The 25987-nt window shown below is 41.2% G+C and overlaps 2 protein-coding genes across 21 annotated transcripts in view; one reads left to right on the forward strand and one right to left on the reverse strand.

Moving 5' to 3' along the window:
• LYRM9 (LYR motif containing 9) overlaps positions 1-23662 on the reverse strand; it is a 63673-nt gene extending 40011 nt beyond the window's left edge. For 2 of the 16 annotated variants that reach the window (XR_014229919.1, XM_082328170.1), the window contains exon 1: positions 23509-23662. Coding sequence is in view for 1 of the 16 variants with exons in the window: in XM_082328170.1 (XP_082184296.1) it covers positions 23509-23574 (66 nt within the window). In the remaining 15 variants the exon portion in view is untranslated. The other 14 variants (XM_082328164.1, XM_082328161.1, XM_082328173.1 and 11 more) reach the window with 14 other exon arrangements.
• Positions 23663-23911: 249 nt separating this feature from the next.
• NLK (nemo like kinase) overlaps positions 23912-25987 on the forward strand; it is a 66058-nt gene continuing 63982 nt past the window's right edge. Inside the window, exons 1-2 of one of the 5 annotated variants that reach the window (XM_082328263.1) lie at positions 23912-23928; positions 24916-25884. In XM_082328263.1, the coding sequence (XP_082184389.1) occupies positions 25427-25884 (458 nt within the window). In that variant the 5' untranslated portion in view covers positions 23912-23928; positions 24916-25426. Of the gene's footprint in view, positions 23929-24187; positions 24255-24479; positions 25885-25987 lie in introns of those variants that run through there. The other 4 variants (XM_082328264.1, XM_082328262.1, XM_082328266.1 and 1 more) reach the window with 4 other exon arrangements.

The following is a 25987-nucleotide window of genomic DNA, read 5'->3' on the forward strand; positions in this document are numbered from 1 at the left end:
TTTTTTTGCCAGAATGAGTCAAAGACACAAAATGAGTTCATTACAGTCATCTGGCTTCACTCAACCCTCCAAATTACCCCAATACCCAGACAAATAGCTGTGAAATCCAGCAAGTGAACTAGAATTAAAACATGCCCTGACAAATTTGACACAGCACTCAGCACAAGTGTCTTTCCCCATCCTATTATCTAAACAATACAGATTTAATAATATATTTAAGAGATCCACAATGCTTTTCCTTTAACTGAAGACATTAATTAAGAACATTTTCTTGTTGTAGTGTTGTCAGTTGGGTGGTTTTTTGATGAAAAATCTGGAGAATGCTTACAGAGTCTCTTCATTTGATCTGCGGTTTTTATCTAGTATTTTCAGACTTATTCAGTTCAAAACAAACAAACCCCAACTATAAAAACAAACACCTATCTTTCTCCTTCCCCATTTAATATTTCTGCAATTTGCTTTGAAAAAGTATAACAGAAATGCATATACACATATTTTATACTGAGGCATATTTTAATTCTCATGTATTAAAAAAGTCATTGGAGAAAAAAAAATCAGATGTGATTGTCTTATGCCTTGGGAAGTGGATTAAACTGAAAATGAAAAATAAGAAATTCTGTGCAAATTAATGCTTCAGGATCACCAGAATCTCTACAGGACTCTCACCTCCTCCCTCCACTCCTGGAGGGAGCGCACCTAGACTCTGTTACGCTTCCATTTGCAGTCTAGTCAGATGCCACAGCCAAGGGATGCATTTACCAAACAAAAATCACAAAAGACAGAATACTAAATATTGCAGCCACATCAAAGACAGAAACCTCTTATGACTCAGGCTGGAAGCTGTCAGTAGCATGCCTCTCTTCCCGTTTGTCGACCTGTGCACCCTTAGTGCACGGACCACCGCACGCTGCAGAGTTGTGTATAAAGCCTGAGGTAAATCTTTCATTGCCTTGTTTCCATCAAGCTTCATTGTGTATATGGATTTAGCACCATGGGTTGTTATTTTCCTGTTGCAAGAATTTAAAAATTAAGAGTTTAGATTACAGCATCACTATATTTAATATTTTACAGTCCTGGAGGACTGGTAATATCGAACTATGAAGAGTTGGGTGCCTTTGCCTGTCTAGCCTCAGTCTGAAATACTAATTGACTTACATTTTTTGTAACACTGTAAATATACAAGCTTCTAAGCTTCTACTGCATTATCATCATCCTTGGTGACAAGAATAAAAATATTACCTCTAACATCACTCATTACTTCTGAGGAGAGAATCCAAGTGCTTAGCTGTAAGAAATGAATAGTATTTTTCTAATTTGATAAGTAGGTGCTGCTAGCACGCCTACAGATCACATCCGCATTGAGAGTTCTGATGATTCTCAAACGCAGCTGATCTTTCAGAATTCGGTTTAATTGCCATCAGGTTCTGATCAGACTCATCATTTCAAAGCAAGTTGTATCACATGTATAATTTATGCATTTGATTTCAATAGATCATTTTCTGCCCAGTTCTGAGAGGGCACAAAGTGTTTTCCATGGGGAAGCTGCTAACGTTTTCTGAAGAACCAAACTGACTTTCCTCAAGAACAATTTTTTTAAACTATTATTTGTGAAGAGACACTACATTTTAAAGTAAATTTAGTGTGATGGACTGTTTAAAGTCTCCTACATTTATTTGGACAGCTACTGCAAATTTTCTCTATGCCTGTTTACCACAATCTATTTAGTTTAAGTTTAGTGAGCTGAGAGTTATTGCTGGAAGTAGTTAAAAAATAAACTGAAATAATGTATGTTGCCATAAATGAATTTATGTCCAACATAACAATCTGGAATACTGGTATTGTATCTGTATTGGAACTTGATTTGGAGGACTTCATTTTTCTGCCACAGTTGCTCCAGGCAAATGCCACTGAAGGCACCATTAAAGTCACTAGTCCAAATTCTTGGCTAGTGTAAATCAGCACATTTCTATTAATTTCTATTGAACCACAAAAACGTATGTTTGCTGGCAACCTGAATGACTGGGCTTGAGTTTTATGATTGTAGCAGTTTCTCTGAAGTTACACAGGAGTAACTGAGTTGTTCAAGGCAACTGTCTGTTATAGATGGACACCACCACTCCTGCAATGCAAGAGCCTTTTAAGGGTTAATTCATGTTCAAAGATATTTTGAGTATATAAGCACTGTATATTAGCACTCTGAAGGCCTATTAGGCTACTAGAATTTAATGCACTATACAAAGCACCTGAAAAGTAATTATTTTTTCATATATTTCTACTGTGGTTTAAATAAATTTTGCTAGATGCAATTCACGAATTTTATATGCCTTCTCCCAGTTTTTTTCCCTCAACTTCTTCCTGCTTAATTAGGTACACTCTAACTTTACTACTATTTCTTTAGTTACTCCGCTAGAAAAAAAAATGAGCCCAAAATCTCATCCAGTAAGGTACAACCCTACAAAATGCATGCAGAAATAACAGAGAACAAGACCACTTGATTTCTGCTCATGGAGCTTACACAGAAAACACTTCGAATTCTGCAGGTTGACCCAGGAGCCAGAAGAAATACTTCCAACATTAGCAAATTCAACCATCATGTAAACAGGCACAAAGAATTGAATAAAGCTGAGCCATTTTGCACCATACTGATTTTTAGGCTGAGGAATTTGATAATGTTTTGAGAAGAAAAAAAAAAATCTAATGAACAATCCCTACATCCAGGCAGCATATAGTAACAGACAAGTCAATGAGAATAAAGCTGTATGGTATTTAGGACAATTCCTGCAAGTGACTGGGTTAAGCAGAGACATCCAAGTTAACAAAGACCAGTCATTAAAATTTTTTTCAATCAAAATAAGTCAAGTTGGGAAGCAGTCAACGAGTTCAGCTTTGAGACCTGGAGGGGAGATAATCACAAAGGAAAGGGCCAGTGGTATGCCCTGCAACAAGCTGGAGGGAAGCATGGAGAGTAACTATTTTAGCCAGCACAGAATGAACAAGAGATGTATGTGGTCTAACATCTTCTAAAACCACTTCACACCGATCTGACAATGCAAAGGGTGTTTGCGTAAATGAGAAGTTCATCAGCTTTTCCCTGACACCAGCCCACACCTCCATCTAGAACTCCCTCTTCTCACACCCCCAGCCCTGCTTTTCATTTCTGTCGTCACAGACTTGATTTTCCCTTTCATGGATTTCTGCTTGAAAAAGCATCACTGCCTCAATTGTCTATTTTCAGCCTATATTTAAGAAAACCCTTTGGTTCCATTTGTAGCCACATCCTGTCTCAGCCTCCCCCTCTTTTTGTTCCTAAATATAAGGCTGATGCAATTTGATGTGACATGACAAAATAGCACATTTGCATCGGCAGAAACTTTCTCCCAACAGCAATAATTAAAGGGAGTAGATGAGACATTGCTGAAATTGGTGTTTATTTAGCCTAGAAATAAAAGGCTTAAAGAGGACTTGAGAGGGATGTTCAAGTGTGTCACGAACATGAAATTCATCGATGAGTGCCTTCTTTTACATGCTTCCTTACTGCAAAAGCAAACGGTCAAACAAGGTAATCAATTTAAAAAGATTTAAAAAAAAATCTGAGATTTCTGTAGATCATATTCCTAACCAGTGACAATCATTTAATGTGTTTCTTTGGATTATCAATAGTACCAAGACACTTGTGGTTACACATAAGACAAGGCCATCGAATCTCTAACTTCAGAGCACTGTCTCTCTCAAATTGAGTAGAAGAGAACTGAGATCTCATTGACTACATTGAAAATCAAGTGCTTAAATATCTTAATTTTTGAGCTGAGATGCATCAGCAGCAAATAGGTACTCACCTTCACCTACAATATAGATTTTGTTGTTGTTGTTGTTAATTGTCAAAGACAGGAATTCAGAAATGGCAGCCCAGGGCTCCGCATGCTATGACTTCAACAGGATTCATATGGCAGATTAAAAACCGTATCTACAAAACTTACAAAATTATTTACTGTGATTGGTTTTGCTGAATGGATACACTGCAAATACTTGACAGGATCAGATACTGTCAGCTTCCTGCACTGTATTCCATCATGGATGAGGATGACAGCAATAGAAGGCAGTGGTGGTAGGGAGAGCAATGTTTGGAAGTTGAGGATTTTTTTTGTTCTTGATTTTTAGAAATCAAGAATTTCTAATAAACTAATTTTAGTTTACTTAATCCATGTGAAGAATTCATGGAAAGGTCTGACGGATGTTCCATAGGCCACAGGATTTAACAGATGTAATATGCTTTCAAATGAAGCTTCCTGCTGTCAGCAGAATCTTCCTACTCTTCTTGTTCACATGAGGCTATTCTTTTAAACCCATCTGTGATTGGCACTACCACTCTGCTTAAAACTGGCAGACCACATTTTGAGCAGGCTCATTTCCATCCTAACACAGATGGCACCAAGAATACGGCTGGCCAGAAAAAAAAATCAGTTTGCATATTATGCTTCAGTTTTTATGGGTCAGATTACCATTCAAAGCCATCAAAATGGCAACCCATATGTGATGTGTCTGCCATTGGAACTAAAGTGATACACCATCATAACCTTAACATAGTTGGTCAGAAAAAGTTTGATTAACCATTACTTAACCTCCGATATTTAAAAGTAAAAAGGTATTTTCCTTTCCAACAAAATTTTGACTTTGACAAATCAAGAAAATAGCTTTGGTGAACCAAAAAGGAAAAGACATTATCACATCTTCATTCCTGAACAACTGTATCAGCAAGGCTCTCTTGGCAGAAGGTAGTTCAGCATCTGTGCCAAATATTCGCTTAATAAGTGAGCCAGGTGCAGATGTTGGCTATGTAATTTGTTCTAACTTCTTTGTTCTACAAGCCAGAAAATCTTTCCCACAGCTTTGGGGAAGAAATGGGGGTATGAAGAGCTCTTTGCATGTTTTCATTGGTGCAAGAATATCAACTGTTTTAAAGACACTCTCATAGAAATAAGAAATGTGTCATTAGAAACATGGATAACTATTAATTATGGAATCAGCAGAGAGCTGTGTGCTAAGGATGCTAAAGGGATGCTGAAACAAGGTCAAAACCACGGCATTCTGCTTCCAACCTCCTACCCATGTTCTGCCCCCCTGCAGCAGCCTACCAGACACGATTGCTGGATTCCATGTACCAGGGGGGGTATTATCCCAGCTGCTCCAGAAGCCATGCTTCTGCACTTACAGGTTTAAAGCAAGCAAGCCTGCTCCTGTGAGAAGTCTATTAAACAGTAAAGATGTATTTTAAGTCTCCCGCTATGTTATCATGGCACCTGAAAGTCAAACAACTGTTATGCTAAATAACAGCCAGGGCCACCACCCCGTGTCGTTACCAATGGGAAAATTTTTCATTCACAAGTTTTATCACCCCTCCGACTTCTCTACATGATATTCTGGTTAAGATGCTATACTGATACTTCAGGTGTTTATTCTCAACCAAATACAATGCACACAGCAACAGCAGATTCCCTCCACCATGCTGAGATTACTAACCTGGTTGTAGTCCTGATAGAAATATGAAAATATTGTTTCATTTCATGTCTTTACTGGCAATTTGCAATTAAGGTTCTGCTACTGCATTTATCAGCATGGCTGGAGTGGAGACAGGGATGTTCCTGAATACAAAATGCTGTTTAGAAATATCTCCTGCAAACATGTACGGTCATATAACTAATCTGCACCAACTTCATTTCTACCATTTGTTTGTGATTTGGCATTTTCACCTTTTTTCCCTACGTGAGGCAAATAGGCTCCTAACGATTTCCATAAAACAAAAACAAAAAAAATCACTTACGGCATTTAGAGCAAAGGAACTTTAATTATCTTCACAGATTAGGTCTGTCGAAGTCCAACAGTAAGCAAGAGAGACCTGCAGAGAAGAATCAATTTTCATTATCTGTTTCTCTTCAACTCGCTACTTAAAGTACCGTCAATAAAGAAGTGCAGAGAAGCCCATCTATAGCACAATTTATCAGTCTGTAAGCTTTCACTTTTGTCTAACTAGTTACATTAAACATGAATTCATGGCCTTGATATGAGTAGGTTATTGCTTTCAGTAGCCTACTCAGAAAACACTTTTTAATAAATATAGACTACAAAAAGATACAAATAGAGAGAAATTCCAAAGCACGCAGTGGAACGGAGCCTTCCATATTTCCTGTTAAGAGTTTCTGAAGGTAAGAAAGCATTTAACTACTTTAAAGAGCCATAGTTTCTAGTATTCAGAACTCTGTACAATGACATAATAATTTCAGAGATTTACATATTTGTCAGAGAGCAGAACACTGCTTTGGAAAAAGCATTTATCGACATTAGGACAGCCTGGTGGCTCCGCAGCAAAATGTGGCTTTCCATTCCCACCGCCGTAGTGGTGCAATCTCATCTCAAAATGCTCAAGTACGCATCTGCAGGAAGAAGCAAAGGCAATAACTTCTTGTGCAATACCCTACTTGCAGTACCAACCTTCGCTTTCAAAAATCATCTCCAAGGCGCCCACAGAAAACTAGGAATTACTTCCTGGAGAGTTATTATTTTAACTGAAAACAAACAACGCACAACCAACACAAAGTAGAACATTCTTACAGCTCTAGCAGGCAAACAACATCTGAGAATCTTCCCCTTTACAGCATTCTTTTTAACACATTTTAGCAGCACATCACAGATTGCTTCGGAGCTGCACCTTGGTGTAGTTTCTGGATGACTCATTTGGCCCCTAGCAGGAGAATTCAGGCTCCTGTTTTCCACCTGTGTCTAATCTTCTGGTGATCTGCACAAGCTTACTCTCCTTCCATTGTGTTTTGCCCTGACAAAAAACTGCTTTTTGACCCATGAGACAATCGACTCCACACAAGAAACTCCTGCTGTATTGAACACTTAATTGTACGGTGAGTAAAGGAAATCGACTAATTCTCTAAAGTCAACGCTAATTCCTTTATTTAGAACTTGATCATAAGTTTGTTGAAGTCACAAGAATGGATTGCTCTGACTATGCACAGACACCTGGATCAGGTCTTATCTCAGATCATCTGGTACTTCACAGAAACTTTCAAAACCCACTTGAAACACAGGTCCTGGAAGATAACAATGACAGAAGAATCTGAACTGATCTATTATGCCTCCCTTTGAAAGAGGCAAGTCTTTGAAAAATCTAAGGCAAAATTCTGAACTACATTTACAAACATGCGGATCAAAGATAACTGTTGTCATGGGTGAAATTTTTTTCTCCAAGTATTAATAGTATCATAACTTGGTGACACGTGATGGTTGACAACAGCTTGAGATGTTCAATTTTTGATATCTAATTTAGGCACGCATAATTGCCCTCTGAAGGCACATAATTACATTGGGAACATGGGTTCCAAGAATTATGCATTAAAAAAGAAAAATCCCACTTTGGTTATGCTCATAGGAGATGCTTTGTTTGCAGCTAAGGCCTATGTATCCTTTTCTTGCAAGACATCTGAGGCAAAGCCTTGTCATCCATTCACACAAGTAACACTGCCATCCAGATTCTCATCAATCCACATCTTGAGCATCCAGTGCCCTCTTCTTTGCACTCAGTGTTGTCCTACTATCGCTCATCTATGCTATAGAATGTTTTTCTAACCCCTTGCTTCACCAAAGTTATCTTCTCTTCGCATTCCCTTACTGCTTCTCCCTTTTATTCCATAAACAGAAGTCAGTTACTTTCATTTCCAAGTTCCTGATAGCATACTCTCCCCTTACTCATCTCCAACGCAGAGATGATGAATTTTGCCTCTAATTAGCCCATCATACTAACTTCCGCCATTTACTTGTAAAATTTTTAAATGTAACAGCTATCTCAAAGCTCTCTTCCATGCTGATCCCATGCTATGGAGGAATGCTCTGCGAACATCCACTAACCCACTTCCATGTTCCACTTCAAACACTTCCTTAAGCTTATTCCTTGCCCTGATGCCTCAAGAATTTTGAGAGCCAGTTGTTACAATAAAAAGACGAAACATTTCCCTTTTGCTGGGATAATAATCTGAAACACAGATGATGCTAAGATAAAAAGAACTGGTAAGATCGCATGAAGCTAGGTCTTGTCATACCAAGATGCACACAGGTCAACTGCCCACAGGCGGTGATGTAAAACAAGGACCTTGAACAGATTCAACTTTAATTAAATGCCAATCCCAAGTCCACTGAAGCTTTTGAGCTTTAGTACAAGAACTAAACTGAAAGCTGCCTTATAACATTATTTTCATCCATCATCCGAATTTTCTTTTCTGAAGAGCAGATAGGACCTCTGATATCTACCTTAGCTCAGTCCTGCAGAAAACACCTATTATTTACCATTGTTAATTAACATTTTGTAGATATACCTGCAGTTAGTTATCCCACTAGGACGTTTATGATGCCCTTTCAGAAGTACATTGTCCTTTGCTGTTAACATGTAGCCAATATAATAGCCAAAGAGCAATGCAATTAACTTCTCCGTAGGCTGAAATTTAAACCAGCAATTACTTCCATAATTCACTTAGCAGAGCATCAGGCACCTTTGCTCAGAAAGCTTTCCAAATCCACTCAAAATACACCCAGTTGAGCTTTGAGAACACAATAAAATAGTATCCGTTGCTATATTTCATTGTTTAGTGCTAAACATTGCTTAAGGTCTAACTTGAATTTCTACTTTAGAAATAGAAGAGTCTTTAAAAGTTAGTGTCAAACTTGAGGTTCCTTTACATTGCCAGAAGTGTATAAAGGAGCACTGATGTAAATGTGAATTACATTCCTAACACGTTTACTAGCTGGTGTAAGTTAGTTAAAGCCAGTAATCTCCAACTTGCTGTGCCATGTACACCAACTAAGAGCCCAGTGTCTTCTCTTGCTCTTAGAATGCAAAGCTGATCTGCACTCCATCACTTCTATGCATCACATTGATAATATTTCTGGATGTTCAAACACCACCAATATAAACAGCTGCAGCCTGGAACAATGTTTGCATGGTACTGTTTACTTTAGAATATAGCCTTTTAAAAAAAATTAAATTTAAAAAATCAAGTTCTAGTGTGCCCCTAAAGCATGTTTGAAAAAACATGGGCTTGCTTTCCGTTTGTAAGTGCAGACATACTTCCAAGCAAAACTTGGAGCCCGTGTTCGTTCCTGTCTATGATTGCTATTCAATTTCTTATTTATCATATCAGACACGCTTGCCATAGGCAAAAGGAACAGAAAAATGCTATACGAGAAGTCTTTACACTTTAACAAACAGTGATTAAGTATAATTCACTAAATGTAAACAGGTATAAATCTGTCATTTCTAACACACCAAAAATTATTTAGCAAAGTTTAAAATAAACAGTGATGGGTAGGAGAGAGGAGCAGGATTATCCACACTTTGCTACTGCAGTATAAAAATATGAAGTTCTGCTACAAAAGCCAATGAAATCAATGAAAATGGGCAGGGGCAGGAACAGAGTTCAGAAATCTGAAACGAAATTCAATTTAGGTACCTTTATACCTTGGGTTTCCTTGAAAATTCCAACTTTGCAGACCCAGAACAACAAAATCAAGATCATTCTTTATATTTTGTTCTTCCAATTTTTCTGTTTGTCTTTATGTAAATTTGCTTCAGTGGGCAGACAAAAATTGAAGCCATATACACATTATTTTTAAAAGGGTTGCCAACATTTGTTAGCCGAATGACGAATCCCATTTACTTGCAACATACCACTGTCTCTGCATATCACAACTCTACTTCCCACTGCTGTTAGAACAGGATCAGAAGCAGAATCCACCGACATTCTCACTTCTTTCTTCCACAGCGTGCACTGGTCAGCTTTTATTGAGAAGCATTTCCATAATAATCCGAAAAGACTTCTCCCTCATTTGTTTGCAGTGAAAGACTTAATATCTGTGACCCAAATATGGAGACCCATTTTAAACTTGCTGAAAATTGCTTTTTAATCCTAGCTCTCGAGGATTTCCTTTGAAACCATCTGCCATGCACGCTGGGTACTCTTTTCCTGTATATACGCAGGATTACTATAATATGGATTCTTTTGTGTAACTTAATACATTTCAGCATATTAAAAAATTAGTTGAAATTTCCATTCTTTTCTGATTTCAATTGCATACTACAAAAACGACTATAAAAGTCAAAATCAGTGATAAGTTCATAGCAAAACCAACACCCGTATTTATCTTATTTACTGCCGTATTTACATTGCAATTCTAATATATTTAGTCAGTCTAACACTGGACAGAATTTAAGCAAATAGTTATGAGTCATTTAACTAATGTAACTTATACACATGCTTAAAATTAAGCTCAAGCGTTTTCCTGGATAGGAATGGATTTAAGCATGTGCTTTCCCAACTACAGCATAGTTTGAAGACTGGAGGACACAATTAACATCATGATAATTAGAGAGCAGAAAAGATTTCCAAATATTATTTCAAATCTATTGTTCAGCTGTTTCTATTTTCTTGCTATGAACCTTTATGCAGTTGTATTTTTATAGTACAAATACTGAGGAGAAGCAATTAAGTCACATTCATAAATAAACTGAATCTTAAAATTGGCACATGCAACCATATATATTTTAGCAATCACCCAAAACATAAAACAAAGAAAATATATTGCTTCCTATCAGAACAATCACAGCCAGAGTGATTGAAATAGCAAACATTCAGCAAGACAGATTTATAATCAATTTATTGGATCAACGTATAAAGTAAAAAAAAAAAAAAATCAAAATCCCACAATTATTGAGCATTTTCAATGTGGAATACTTTTAAAAAATGGTGATTTGCCTGCAAACGTTCTGAGAAAAGAAAATACGGAAAATTATTTGCACAGTTTCAATCACATAAGGTGACACTAACATTTCAGGAGACAGGCCATAGCCTGTGAACTTCTTTGTTTCGCATAAACACACTTGAGAGCAACATAGCTGTGCATAGGCTTCGTGCTAGCAGCCCTCAGAGTCCTCATTCACGGTATTCCGTTTCACAGCCAGTCACTTAATATCTAATAAAAGTGAACGGCAATACAACATCCCACACCAAAACATTCCCCTCCTAACCGAAGACAGGATCCCATACCCTTTGATGCATTTTCCCTGGAAAGGAGCAGTGTTAGATACAATTAATAGACAGGACAGATCTACAAATGCAGATGTTGGAAGAATGTGGAGAGAGGAAAACACAAGCAAATAATTTTATTTCAGCAATAACAGACGTTGAAGCATCATCCTGCAGACATGTTACTTTTAATACAAAACTGCTCATAAAGTGAGTGAGGGGGTGAGGACAAAATCAATGCCCAACTACCCAGTTATTTCAGTGTTTCCATTCTAATGAGCTTCCTGTATGGCTTTGTCCTTTTAATTTTCCTTCTCTGATAATCATATCAAATTAGTTTTTGTCTTAAACATCAGCAAAAAGAAATTCAGCTGTCTAAATAAAAAATCCTATAGAAAGCTGGTAACAGGTTCTTAAAAATTATATGTTATACTGTCATTTACTTCTGTAAAACCTAGAGCAATTCACAAGATCCTATGGCACTACTTGGGATTAGACCTGAGCGACGGAAAACGGCTTCATGTCCAGATTCATCTGCTGATATGGCAAATGGATAGTACAAGACGAACAGTGCAATGGCATTTGCAGATATCAGTGCTGAAAAAAACAACCAAATGCATAATAAATAGATTAAAACCACCTTTCTCTGGCTAAGGGAGGGATTAACTGAAGCCTGGTCTGCATTCCAGCTGGGGAGTAACCTGCTTTCCTGCTAGATTCCATTTGCCACTCACATTATCGATATAGCACCAGTTTCTTTCTGCTTTCTTAAACTTGGTCAGTGATGTTGAGGAGCTGGAGAGACACCAGGGATGTAAGAGGTACCAGTGCTGCGGCTACAGAGTATAAAATGCAATCGATACCTGCTTAGCTCTCACCAGGTCTGACTCTTCATATACAGCACAACACTCCCCCTCAAAAAAAAAAACCCACGAACAAACCCAGAAATAAATACATGCACAAACCTATGTAGTGAAATACATTGACAAGGCTTCCAGGCAAGGGCAGTAGAAGCACAGTACGTGAAGGCTAAGCAAGCACTTCACTGATAACATCCAAGTCCTCTACTAAACAACAGGAACCTAAATAATGTCCAACTACTTATCAGAAGCAATTCAGAAGGTTTTACATGTGACAGATGTGAACATTTTGATGCTGTATAGATCCTCTACAATCTGCTGAGCAGCACAGCATCACACTGCAAAAATAAGGCTTAGTGCATGTTGGAACAAGAGAGCCCTCACTTCTCCATCGTAGACATTGGTATATAAGGCCACGACTGTGGCTTCTGAATTGCGACTGTCATCGAGATACAGTTCCTCTTTAGACTGCACTCCCTTCTTTTTAATGCCAGACTGCTACTATGTCACCCCAGTCTCATTTACAGAATATTTACATCCCACTTTCCTTTACAGTGAATTAAATTGAATATCATTACGACCACAGGGCAAGAGGAAAGTTACCAGCAGCCTCTAGGATGCCTGGAATTCAGACTGATACGTTTAAGACGGAGTGCCATCACAGTGGTAGCAGGCACACATACGCCGACAGACACAAGAGATTTATGCAATAGCTACAAACAACTGTTGTACTTTGAGAACCCTGTATCTCTTGGATGACATTCTCCATCAGAAGTATTTCTGGAATAAATTCGCTTAGCTGTGTATAACATGGCCCTGCATTAGTACTATGTGAAATCCGTAGGCAACGACCATCCCAAAAGGAGCTGTCTAAAGCTAGTCCGTATTTCTTCATGCACATGTGTAAACCTGCAGGCTTTCAATAGCTGCCCTGTAAGAGACCTGTATCAAAACCAAAAATCCTCAACAAAAAAAGTAAAGACAAACCCCCAGCAGCTGTAACTGTTTACAAAACAGCCTTCTTGCAACTGACTGGTCAACCAGTACCACAGAAATTAGTGATGCGTAACTAATTGATACAAATCTCCTGAGGGGAGTATTGCTGCTGGCTCTCTTGATATGAGAAATTTAGTCCAGGAGGATAAATTGGACGGACAGCTGAAAAGCTTTAGTTCTCATAGTAGGAAAAGAATTGATCTGGTAAAGAAAGCCCTTAAAGGGCTATTATCATGTCAAAAGGTAGGATTACGAAAAACATTAATAGTCTTAAAACAACTGAGAGAACTTCGAAAACTTTGTGTTTCTATCAGTAATGCTTGTTATTTCCATCAGTTATTTCCACCTTCACACAAAAGGTGAAAAACTGAAGTTGTCAAATTTTTAATATTTCTCCTACCTAAACTTATCATATGAATATAATTATGAAACTGTTTGCTATAAAAAGTCCATGTTCTTCAATTAGTGATTTCATTCTTGCATCTAGTACTTTTACTTATCAATTCCCCTTCCACCATGTCCAAGAAAAACAAAAGTATTCAGATATTCACAGACCTGTAGAAGATTCTCTTCATGTTTCTGCAAAATGTCGTATCAGACTTTTCCTGGTTAATTTTACTGCCCGCTCCTGTACAGATTACTCAATTCCATAAGCAAGACAGGTAGTCCATTCATTACAATAATTTTTGACAAACAAAATAACAACAACAGTTAATATATATGTTACATGTGAGGCACGCATTTTTCGCTCCCAAGTACACATAACGCAAGATTTATTTTCTTCAAAAACATCTGATTTCAAGCACAGGATTATGTGAAGCAACAGCATAACTAACGAACTCTCAAAGTGTACCTCACACGGAGTACTGCTTCATCGGCATGATTTGTGTAAAACACATTAAGAGTTTCTTGGACTTCAGAAAGAGAGCACTGCAATATATTCAGAGAAAAGAAAACGGATGTTATAGCCGAAATAGCTCATGCTATACCTGCTACTACATTCTGCTGCTGAGACTGAACCTTCACAGGGGCTCTCCTGAGGCTATCAGGAAATCAAACACCTGAAGCTAGCTGATCATTCGGGCCGAGAAATATCAGCAAGAGCTCTTAAACTAACAAAATTCTCCATGTACAACAACGATTGCTGTCTGTCTAACCAAAGAAACAGACCTTCCAGTCACCTGGACCAGTAATTCCCAGGTTACATGTAAATCAAGATTATTTCCTAACCTGTTATCTTTCTTAGCTAGTAGGTTTGAATCAAGACAGCAACTGAATTGCATGACATGTAAACCCGATGCTGAATTAAGCAAATGTGCTTACCCAACATAAAACTAAGAGGTGTAAATCATGTGATTACTGTCAGAGATTTGCCCTGATTGATAAACCTCCTGATCTTTACCTCTATGCCTGACATCACACTCACCATATTTAAGAACCATCATGAACAAGTAATTGTGCCCATGGTCACACTGTGCAAATTAAATAATCTACTAATATTAGAGGTACGCTGCAGAAAAGTGAATCAAAAGCACCTAGCAGCAAGAGCAGTCCAAAGAATCTATCCAAACTGTAATAGCCTGCACAGGGCTAGAAGTGCACAGGTTTTATTATCACACATTAATCAGGTTCCTTGAGGGTTTTGGCTGTACAAAAGTATTTTACATTACACCAGCTGAGAATCTCTGCTGTCCATAGAGGCCGTGGTTGCCCAGAGCCTCAGCTAGGGTAATTTAGAGCAACTCGACTCAACTTCTGGCTTGGTATTATTTTTAGCTAGTTTTTACTCCAGAAACAGTGGATCACATAGAAGAACAAGGTCACTAAACATGTGACATGTTTAAACAAGCAGCAAACAGTGATGCAACTCTTGGAAAATATATACAGGTACTGTCACACAGATTAAAAATCACACTGTGTTTGTTGCCTGGAGAAACTGGTTTCTGTTATTTCATTAACAACACTGCGGGGAAAAAAAACAAAATAGTAAAGGTAAAAAGCTTTTGGCTCTACATTTATTGTTGATTACCTGAGATTAGTTAGTTGAAATTCCACTAAACAGATCCTTTAATAACACCATAATATTTAATGTAACTTAATATCTCTACATATGAAATACTTTCCTGCAACAGATATGAGACCAAAGCATCAAAAGCTATGTAAACCTATGGCAAAAGTAACCGATGTAAGTGCACAACTTGGGCAGGTGGTTCACCAGCTCTGACACAAACACAGCAGGCTCAGACAGGTAGCATCAGTACTAAACACCCATTGAACCACCTGACAGCAGTTAAATAAAGCACATGGAAAACAGCATTGAATGGCTCCGTACACCACACTGCACATAAGGCTGATCTTTAACTGTGTTATGATGGAAACAGTTTAAAGAACCTTGCTTCTAAAAGAGATCCAAAACAAAAAAGAGCATGGAGGTCAATTTGAAAGAAGCCATGACGACTTACATGAACTAAGCAAGGATTTGGCTTCACAAAGTCCATTTCAAACATTACCAAAGTCTACTGTCAGACATGTGGATCCAATTCTGGAGTCAATATGAAATTTGTTTTTCACATCTGTGACGACCTAACAAAGCACAGGCTTCGAGTTGCACTAATTCTAACAAATCTTCTTTGTAAACTTAAGTTTAATTAGCATTACATTACCCCAGTTTACCAGGATCACACTCTGAAGATAATGCTGGAGCGAAACGTTGTCATGAACCAGGCGGCAAGTTTGTTGTTTCCTATTAGCTTCCAGATGTCTTGGTCCTGTATGTATTCCTATCTTGACTATTTGTGTATGACAAAGAAATACAGTAATATTGGCAAGACAACAGAGAATAATCACTACTTTGTACCTCAGAGAAAAACTGTTTAAGTTGCATTCTCAAAATTGCCCTGCTGTAATGGATAGGTGTGCTACTGCAAAGACCGCAATTTAAAAATTACTGTTTAAGTGTTTCCATAACGCATTGTTCTTTTTTCGATACTGAATGCATATGGTTTCATATACAAGACTCAAGGAACTCTGACATGGTGAAGGATTTACGACCTATTACGCTAGACAAAATTAGTCATTACATGAAAAAGCACTAAGAAGCTATTCAAACTGGAAATAAGCGGGGGGGGGGAGGCGGGAAGAGGAAACAGAATCAGGCTGGACTTTGTGCTATCATTATAAAGCTAGAGCAAACAAAACTAACTGGTATTTACAGATACATCATCATCTGCAAGAACTTAACAACCTAGAGGTTTAATCTCCTACCCAGGACTTCACTGAATCATACCTACAGAATAATCGGGTCAAAATACAGCAAAATAATCTGACATAGCAAATCGTTGCATGCACTTTGTTCCAGTGTAATTGAATGCAGGACAAGAAATAATCATGACCATTAGCCAAGATGTTGCAAACAAAACTCTTAGCAAGAGGCGCACAATCAGAGAAGCAATCAATTAATTCAGATCAACTCAATTGCGTTGTTCAATTTGTTGTCACTGGCATCAATGACAGAACAAAAAGCTAACTGTGGGACAATCAGAGCACAAAGTCAGGTCTCTGAAAGGTGTTGCCAAAATACCACCACAGCAACAGTATTTTCTAGTCTGATTAAATCTACAATCCATAAAATTCACGATATCACAAGTACTGGTGTCCTAGCCTCCTTCCTCCCTCCCTCCCCCATCACTGAATAAAAGATATAGCAGAAACAAAGTGCTTGGGTATTATTGTACCTATCTTCATTTGGAAGAAAAGTAAACAACCTGCTTCTCTCCCCACTCCATGAAACCTTATTTAGGGATCCTGCTCACACAAAAACAAGCGGCTTATGGTGGCGTTTTCAATTCTCCACCTTCTAGGGAAGATAACATGCTGTGGAGCTATTTTAAGAACATCTCATTCACAAAGGTCTCCAATTCAGTCTTCAGAGACAGAGATGATTTTCTTGCTGCTTCAACATCTTTACTGGCATGACATTTGCTTCAGAGGGAGTTCATTTGCTGTTCCAACATCAAAATGGAGCAAGAGCAGCTGCCAGGAGAAGGATAAAAGGAAACACTAGTGACAAAGAGCAGCAGGGTCATTTCTGGTGCAAAGAAATGTGGAACAGAGAGAACTGCAGAACTGTCACTTTCCCCAAAAAGCCGCAGGGGATAAAGACCTCCTCTCTACCTCTTGCAACTGGTGTTTAGCAGCAAGAAGGAAAATGAGACAGAAAGAACTAAACAATCGGGCTGAAGTCTTTAAATGGCAAATTATTATAAACCAACTTTAAGCGCCTGAGCACCCCCAGTTAAAGCCAAGCTCGTGCTTAAGCTCTGCAGCAAACAAAGAATTCAGTAACTCCTTCAGAAAATTCAAAAGAAAACACTTTTGGCTAGAACGCACTACAGGGCATGGAGTTCAGTGCTTTGGAGGTGACAGGGATGAATTCAAGCCCCAGTGCTAATCATGATCTTCGTATTTCTATATACAGTATACGGAACAAACTTGGGGCAAAGCTGTCAACTGCAATGTGACCACCAAAAACACTACACCGCAAGAGCCACAAACAGGGCTGACAGGCCAGTGGAGCAACATAAGTGCCTGTAGAGTCTGATCTCCAACATCAGAGATATGCAGTATCTTAGATGACACCAGCTGTCATTTACACCAGTTGTCCCCTACCCCGTATCTCAGTCCTATCTGTGCAGCTCTACTGAAGTAAATACCATTCCGTCATTTTAATCGCTTTTCAAAGAAGAAGCCAAGTTCCCACACTGCTGCTTTAAAGACAAAGATGAGGCTCATCTTGGTCAACATGCCTTTTTGATAGACTAACTAGCTTATGCTAGGTCATCCACTTTGACTACTTGATTTTTTTCCCTATCTTTTTATTCACACATGGCCCAGAGCAGGACAGGGATTTGTCCCTCATTCAACAAGACGAGCAGAACCCTGCCCTCCTCTTAGATGAAGGCATATTGCCATCCTTGCAAACTTTAAGACACAACCCTTTATACATAATCAAAGTTAAAACAAAATATTCTTTTCCCCTGCTCCTCATTGCATTTTATTAATAGATAATTTATTCTTTTCTAGTTTGTAAGGAAAAGGTTTTAAAGAAGAAAACTCCAGAAAATTTTTCTTTGCAAAGAAAAGGACTAATATACACCAACAGGAATTTTAATCCTATGATACTCTGTGTATATTAATGTTTATTCTGTCATATGTTAGGACCACAGTTTATTTAGAGCATGATATTTATCTGACTAATCAACCCCCCTCAAATTCACAGGCATTAGCACTGTGTTTATGACACCTTAAGGGCTTCAGCATTAGGATTTATGAATAAAATATTACCAGGGTGTTACAGAATACTGAGGACTGTATCTGCAGCGTTGTATATCAAGGTATGTGTGGGCTTGTCAAACACCCACATGATAAATTATCAATAGTGCAGCTCAGAGTACCCCTTTTGCGGATCACAGACAAATCTGTGCAAGCATTTTATTATGCTTTGTGCCACTTAATGTTACTTTTTCTGCATTAAAGGGTCACAAAAAACCCTACACGCATAAGTGCTGAAGGACATTAATATGCAACACTCAGCCATGAAATCAAAAGACTTATTCTAATATTCAGAGTCCTGTTTTCACAGCTAGTTCTTGTGGTACAAGAAAAAACCTCACAGAGCCTATGCCTGGAACTGGACCATAACATTTTATACTGTGCAATGCGATATAATCTTTTGTGGAGAATCTTAAGGTTAGAACTCTGCTGAGGAGCATCAGAGAAATAGAACTGGCCGATTACGAATTGTCTTCCATCGCTTGCCCTTACGCAGAGTGCTGTCAAAAAGATTATACCCCTGCAAAGCAAGTGGCAAATCCAAGGGGTAAATAAATCTCTCGAGAGTCAGAAAAGACTGAACTTGACACAGTACATTTTCAAAAAGGGACAAGTCTGTGCCCCGTGTTTCTAATGCATGGTATTTACTTTTATATGTAGTTTTTAAACAAGATTAGCAAACAGCATCTGACAAATCTAGATGTACTAGCATTCAGTGTTTGATACTCAAACAGCAGACTTGCTACTGCTTTACAGCACTCTTACTGTGAATAAAATAGTAAGAGACAGATGCATGTCCCCATGAATAACTGTCTTTACCAGTAAGAGATTAGAATTGATCTGTCATGTTTCATCAGCAGTAGTCACCAATCACATATCTCCATGCATCACTGGGGATGACAAATTAGTTGCAATCAAACTGGGCTTTGGCAGGATCTAGAGCAGTGTCTCTACCTGCCCAGTTCAAATTACTATGGCTAGATTTTGCCAACTCACTCATCAAGCAGCTCAAGCTCATTGAACTACTCACAAAACACTCTTGCTCAAAGGTATATGAGCCAGCTCTGTAATGAGCTCCCCCTCAGCAGACTTCTGCTTCTTCTACAGAGGCATTAAATAACAAGGAAGCACTGACTTACAATAGTACACGATTAATTCATTCTGCCGCCCTGTTCTAGGTAGGAGTGATTCATATAACTAATAGGTAACACTTTCAAATAACAGACCTATACTGAGAAAACAAAGGGTCTGTTAAAAGTTGAGCACTTTGTCTGCAAGTTTCATGTTTCCTTAATATTCTTTTAGGTTTTTTCCTTAAACGTACCTCCAAATGAATCAACTGGATCTTGTCCCCCCTTAACTTTCACAGCATGAAGTGCCTAAAAAGCAGCTGAACTGACAGTCTTAAGCTTCACAGTATGACAGAGGCCTGGGACACCAATTAACAGTGTTTAAAAACCCACTGTGGAAGGAAGATAGAGTTGTTAGGGTGGGTCATTCAACACTGGCATCTGACGTAACTCCATATGGACGCACAAGATAAGCGTATCCCTTCAGCTGCCATCTCACCCGCCTCTCATCTCATTGAAAAGAGCTGATTCAACTTCAAAGAACAAATAAAAGATGGGTAATATGGTTGTAGCATTCAGTTAAACTAAAATAAACAAAAAAATAAAGTGGCTCCCAGATTTTACTTACACTTTACAGACATGGAAATTGGAAAGCATGGTTTGTAGTAGTCCAGTCAAGAGCTGTCAGGAAAACTGGTGACAATGCCAGGCCTGCAACCCAGTTCGCTTCTTTTGCCCTCACTGTTGAAAATTCATCTACACGACAGTGTCTAACAACACTTTCAGAGTATTTCTAAGACAAGACACTTATTTACTGATGTACAGCCAAAAATGAAGTCACCGTGGATTTGATTCACTAAAGGCAATATAAAAAGGTTGCATGACAAATCAATAGGAAGTCAGTAAGTTTAGACAAAGGTGTGTGGGGAGAAACTCTTTATGCTGGATATAGTGCTCTGGTTCAGGCAACGAACCCTACTCACCAAAGAGCGGACCTAGGAGTTGCCCCAGATCACTTGGTGCCAATACAGAAGTACGCAGTCAGACTGAAGGCGGGCTGAGCTGATGGAACTGGTAGCTTTTTTCTTTGACATTTACTAAAGATAACCTCTATCCAAAACTTGAAATGCTTGGTGTTTGATGATAACCATAAAGAAAAGGAGCATCAATAAACAATACAAAACTTTTTCAACAGTTTACCTGTGGTATTAAACAAGTCTGTTTTCCCTAAAAATACCAGCAACCTTCATGATATTGTAATGCATCATGTGATACTTGCAATGGAAAGCTGCACATATGTAACATCCTCAACTATGGCAAAGATGCTGAGTACAATGCCCATTGTGTTGATCCCTCCTTAAAGTAATAAAGGCACAGCATGAGCTTCAGCTGGTGCTTCCCTCAGGTTAACTGGCAACTGGTTTGCTCATGAGGAAGTGTAAACAGATGCTTTAAACACTAATGAGAAGTGGATCCAATTCCCATCTTTTCATGAGCACAATACTTGAAAGACCAGGTTCTCAGGGATACAAGCTGCTCCAGGGGAGATGGCTACACAAAGCTTTACAATATGCTGTCAGAGATCTAGGCCTGAATTACTCCCTATCCACAGCAAAAGTGAGTAGGTAAAAACACCCTGCTTTAAACATTGCTGTTCAAAAGCTTCTCTCTGAAGGCTCCATATAGTCAATGGGGAAAGAAATGTTAAGGTGATGTCCAGACACACCTGAAGCAGACTCCTCCAGACAGCAATGCCATATACCTCTGCACCCTTTAATGATAAGGAGCCTACAGAGATTAGGCTCCTAAATTAGTCACCAAAACTGCACATCTACGAACACTTCTCAATAAGCAGTCATTATAAGACTTTCAGTTTACACTAGAAAAAGGTTGATTTTTTCCATATCACTGAACACTTTGTTTACGACCATAAATTCAACTATAGTTCAGTAGCAAGAACAAGATAATTTCTTCCTTCCCTTTTCTTCCCAACATGCAGTTGAAGGTGACTGACTTTCAGCAAATACACCAGTAAAAATTAAACTCTACTGAAAATTAATTGTTTAAAGACATGTGATCCAATTATCTCAGTAATGTACCGAACTGAAAAAAGATACACTCTGTATTTGGACCTGAATAACGCCACTGAGACATTAATCTGCAAATACATTTAGAACCCAAGTTTCCATACAACCATTATTAGGCAATTGCTTGATTTTACTACTTGGAAAGATTTTGCAATAACAGAGAAAGAAACAAGTCCATAATGAAAATGTGTGGGAGAGTTTTACAAGCCTTCCAGTCCTCACGGCACCTCCCTACGCCCAGGCCTACCCAACCTACTTTGTGTCCGCTTCCTTCCATTGTCCCACACCCCACACCATACCTCTCCAGAGCCCGAGGGGAAGCAGAGACCAAAAGAATCCTTGGGGCATGCCACATTCATATTCACATTAGCAGTTTGTTATCAACATCAGTAAGGACTTCAAAGGGACAGCTAGAAATACAAGTTCTAAATAAATATTCTCTCTCCTCCTCCAATATGTAAGATTATAAAATGGCTGTAAACCAAATTACTCTTGCCTTTTTTTTTTTTTTTTTTAAAAAAGTGAAGTCTCTGTTTTAAAAGCCGTAACACGATAGGAAAACTCTACTGTAATTCCAGACTGGAATATTAGATAACAGCATTTCAAAATGCAACAGAAACAGTTTTAACACAGAAACTTGTCTTAATTCATGCAAGATTTTTCTTGTTTACATTCTCAAAGAGCAGACAAAAAGTATCCAAAAACCCATTCTTAAAAAGATTGCGCACCCAAGTTTTAGGAATTGCAACAGGCTTTCACATTTATTGTCTCCTTTCCCCCATGCTGTATAGAAGTCCAATGATGTTCGGTTTTTACAGCGACATACAGAAAAGGCAGATCACAGTACTTGATGCTGTACCATCAGGGATTTGTTGGTAAAACTTCAGCAATGCAGTTGTACCATTATAGCTCTGCTAGTCTTTTTTCCTCTGTTCAGACAAGAGCCAGGCGCAGAGAAGGAAAGGCTGGCAGCTCACCCATGACAGGGGCACGGACACATCACCATCAGTCATTTATTTCCTTTGGAACTGCTCACCCAATTTAATCACATGAAGGAACCTCTTTATCACTATCACAGTTAATTTAACTCTACTACCATCATGGGTAAGGCTCTGATAACTAGTTTTTCTGAAGTAAAACTATTAGTCAGATATGATTAATATTCACACAAAAAAGTGGAAAGTGTTAAAACTGTCCAATTTTTATTAATCTCTATGTTTTAGGGAACACCTACGCTTTGAAGAACCACACTGCATTCCCCAAGCATGCAGATTAATGGCATAAGCGAATTAAAAAAAAAAAAACAACACAAAAAATATTTTGGTCCTAGGTTAACACGTACTTCAGATTTGAAATAAAACGTCTGAGTGTGTTAATAACCACGCTGCAGCAAGCAGTTATAGTACCTGCTACTAGCTATCTGCTGCAGAGACCTAAAACCTCCGATTTTTTCTCCTCCCGAGCCGAGGGCCGACGCCGCGCTTCCCGCCTGCTCCTGCGGCCTGCGGCCGAGGCTCGGGCCCTCAGCGCCAGCACGCTGCACCTTCCCCGCTCTCACTTGCTTCAGGCCTTTAAGGTAAAGCCTTCAAGCTTTACCTTCTGGTCTTCAAATCGAAGGAAAAAACCAAAAACGATAAAAAAAAAAAATATCCCCCTTCCTCCCCAAAAAAACCTCCACACATTTCGAGGCCGGCCCCGTCTTTAAAGCACATTCGCCTTTCCGTTAGCCGAGTTAGGCAAGCTTCTTTTGTGAAAGACAGCTTTTGTAATCACCTTCCTCTGGAGAGCGGGGCTGAGGCAGAAACCTCTACCTCAGGAAACCGAGCTCCTCTTCCCTTGCTCGGCCCCGGGCGGGGAGGAGAGCCGGCTCGCCCCGGAGCAGCACAGCCCTGAGGACCCCACCCGGTCGGGGGACCCCGGGAGAGCCACCACGGCGGGCACAGGGCCCCTCCGAGCGCACCGGCACTCCCGCCCCTGCCGCGCTGCGCCCCGCTCCCCCCCGGCCCGGGCCTCACCCCGGCTCCCGCTCCGCTTCCCGCCGCCACCCCTCAGCGCCCACAGTGACCTCCGCGCCCCGCCGCGTCCTTACCTCACCCCGCCCCGGGAGCGCCATTGGTCCCTCCCGCCGCTCATCAGCCGGCTCCCCGCCTCCCATTGGCCAGCTGCCCACCGGCAGACGGGCGCACCACCCACTTCCTCGTCCGTCACCCCGCGCCTCGCGCTGCGATTTGAAGAACGACGGCTCCTTGAATGCCCATCGCCGCGAACCACTCGTCAGGAGAGCTGTCAATCACGCCACCGCCTCGCCTCCGAGTACTATTGGCCCAGTAACCCCTTTTCGGGCTTTCGTTTCTCCTCATTGGCTAATTGGATCGGCGAGGGGGCTGCGATTGGGCAAGAAGCAGGCCTTGGGGGCGGGACTCGGCCCAGGGGGAGAGTCGATTGGCCAGTAGGCCGGAGCGGCACCATGTGATTGGCAGGAAAGGTGAAGAAGGCGGGGCCACCCGAGGTGAGGGTTGTATGAGGTGAGGGAATCTCGCGGGGTCTCGCTAGCTCTGGGCGCGGAGGCGCGCGGTGATTGGGCGGCGGGGGTCAAGGGGGCGGGACTGAGTCAGGGAGTCTCCTCAGCGGCCGAGTCCTATGGGCCGGCCGGGTTGGGTCCCGCTCGGTGATTGGGTGGGGGCGGCTCTCGCGGAGCCTGGTGGGCCGGGTCCGATTGGCTGCGGGCGGGTGTCGGGCGCGCGCCCCGCATGGGGGCGGGGGGGGGCCGGCGGGGGGAGGGCAGGCCGGGTGCGCGTGCCCGCTGTGCGCTCCGCGCTGGGGCTCCGTGAGGAGGTGAGTGGCGGCGGCGGCGGCGGCGGCGGCGGGGGGTCGGGCGGCCGAGGCGGCGGCGGCGGCGGCGGCGGCGGCCGGGGGGCGGAGCGGCGCTGCGCGGCGGGGGCCTGAGGAGAGCCCGCCGCCCCCCACCTCTGCCGGCCGCACGCAGGCAGCGGAGACCCCCTCCCCCCACCCGGCCCCGCGCCCTCCCCGCCCCGCCGCAGGGGGGGCTGCAGCCGCCGGCGCCCCCCGCAGAGGCGCTGCCCGCCGCCGGCGCTGGGTCAGGCTGTCAGGGCGCCGCCGCCGCCGTCCCTCGCCGCCCCCGTCGCATCCTCCCCCTCGCCCCTCTTTATCCCCCGGCCCCGCGCTCTCCCCTGTCATTCATTTGTCACTTTCCCCGCTCCCGGTTTTTTTTCCTCGCCCCTTCTCCCTCCCGTTCCCCCGTTGTTTTCCTTTCTGCCCCGTCCCTTTCTCTTCCTCCATCTATTTTTATCTTCTTTTCATCCCCTTTTGCCCTCCCCCTCCTTATCCTCGCCCTCCTCCCCTCACTCCTCCCGTCCCTCTTCACTTTTTCTGGGTGCTTGCGTGCGTTTCAGGCCTTCAAGGAAAAGTTGCAAACTCCCAAGTTTTTGTGCTTTTTTTTTCTCTTTTCTTTTTTTTTCTTTTTTTTTTTTGCTAGATTTGAGGGAGCAGGTGTCTGAAAGGAGGGAGCGATGTAGGAGGTGCCTGGGCGCTCAGGGAGGTTTCGAGGAGATAAACGGAGAGGATGTGGGAATGGAAGGGGTAGGCTCGCCAGTCCTCTCAGGGTATTCCAGGGGAGAGACTCCAAATCCTCCTTCTGGAGGGAAGGGGGATTGATCGCTGTATTTCTTTTTTATTTAAAAAAAAAAAAAAAGTGAAGGAAAAAACCAAACAAAACCCAACCCAGTTGCCCAAGGATGGAGTTTCAGTAGCCAACCACAGCTGGACTCTTGGGGGAAGAGGGTTCGTGCACTCTGGCTCACGCACACATGAAGAGATTCTCCAAATTGTTTGGCTTCACGAAGAGATAAGGCCAGTTGAGCTCAATGTTTTTAAAGGTGGGCCGTGTATGATGAAACCCAACTCCTTTTAAAGTGTAGCAGATTTCATTTTTATGGCCAAATGACAGCTTGACCCAGTTGTTATCCAATCAAAGGGCATTTTTTTGAATGTCTCTTTGTGGCACAACAGCCAACGCAAAAATGATGGCGGCTTACAATGGCGGTACGTCTGCAGCAGCAGCAGGTCACCACCACCACCATCACCACCACCTTCCTCACCTCCCTCCTCCTCACCTCCATCACCACCACCACCCTCAACATCACTTGCATCCAGGCTCTGCAGCTGCGGTGCATCCCGTACAGCAGCATGCCTCTTCGGCAGCTGCGGCCGCAGCAGCTGCGGCCGCGGCCGCGGCAATGTTAAACCCAGGGCAGCAGCAGCCATATTTCCCATCACCGGCACCGGGTCAGGCCCCTGGACCAGCTGCAGCAGCCCCAGCTCAGGTACAAGCTGCAGCAGCTGCTGCAGTTAAAGCGCACCATCATCAGCACTCACAACATCCACAACAGCAACTGGATATTGAGCCGGACAGACCTATTGGATACGGAGCCTTTGGTGTTGTCTGGTGAGTAAAAAAAAAACCTGAACCGATTTCTCCTTTTCATTTTTTACCAGGTCATAATTCATTCTTGGTTTTGTCATTTGAATCAGAATACAAGAAAGCTGCT

This window comes from Platalea leucorodia (assembly GCF_965183815.1).
Source record: "Platalea leucorodia genome assembly, chromosome: 16".
Lineage (NCBI taxonomy): Eukaryota > Metazoa > Chordata > Aves > Pelecaniformes > Threskiornithidae > Platalea > Platalea leucorodia.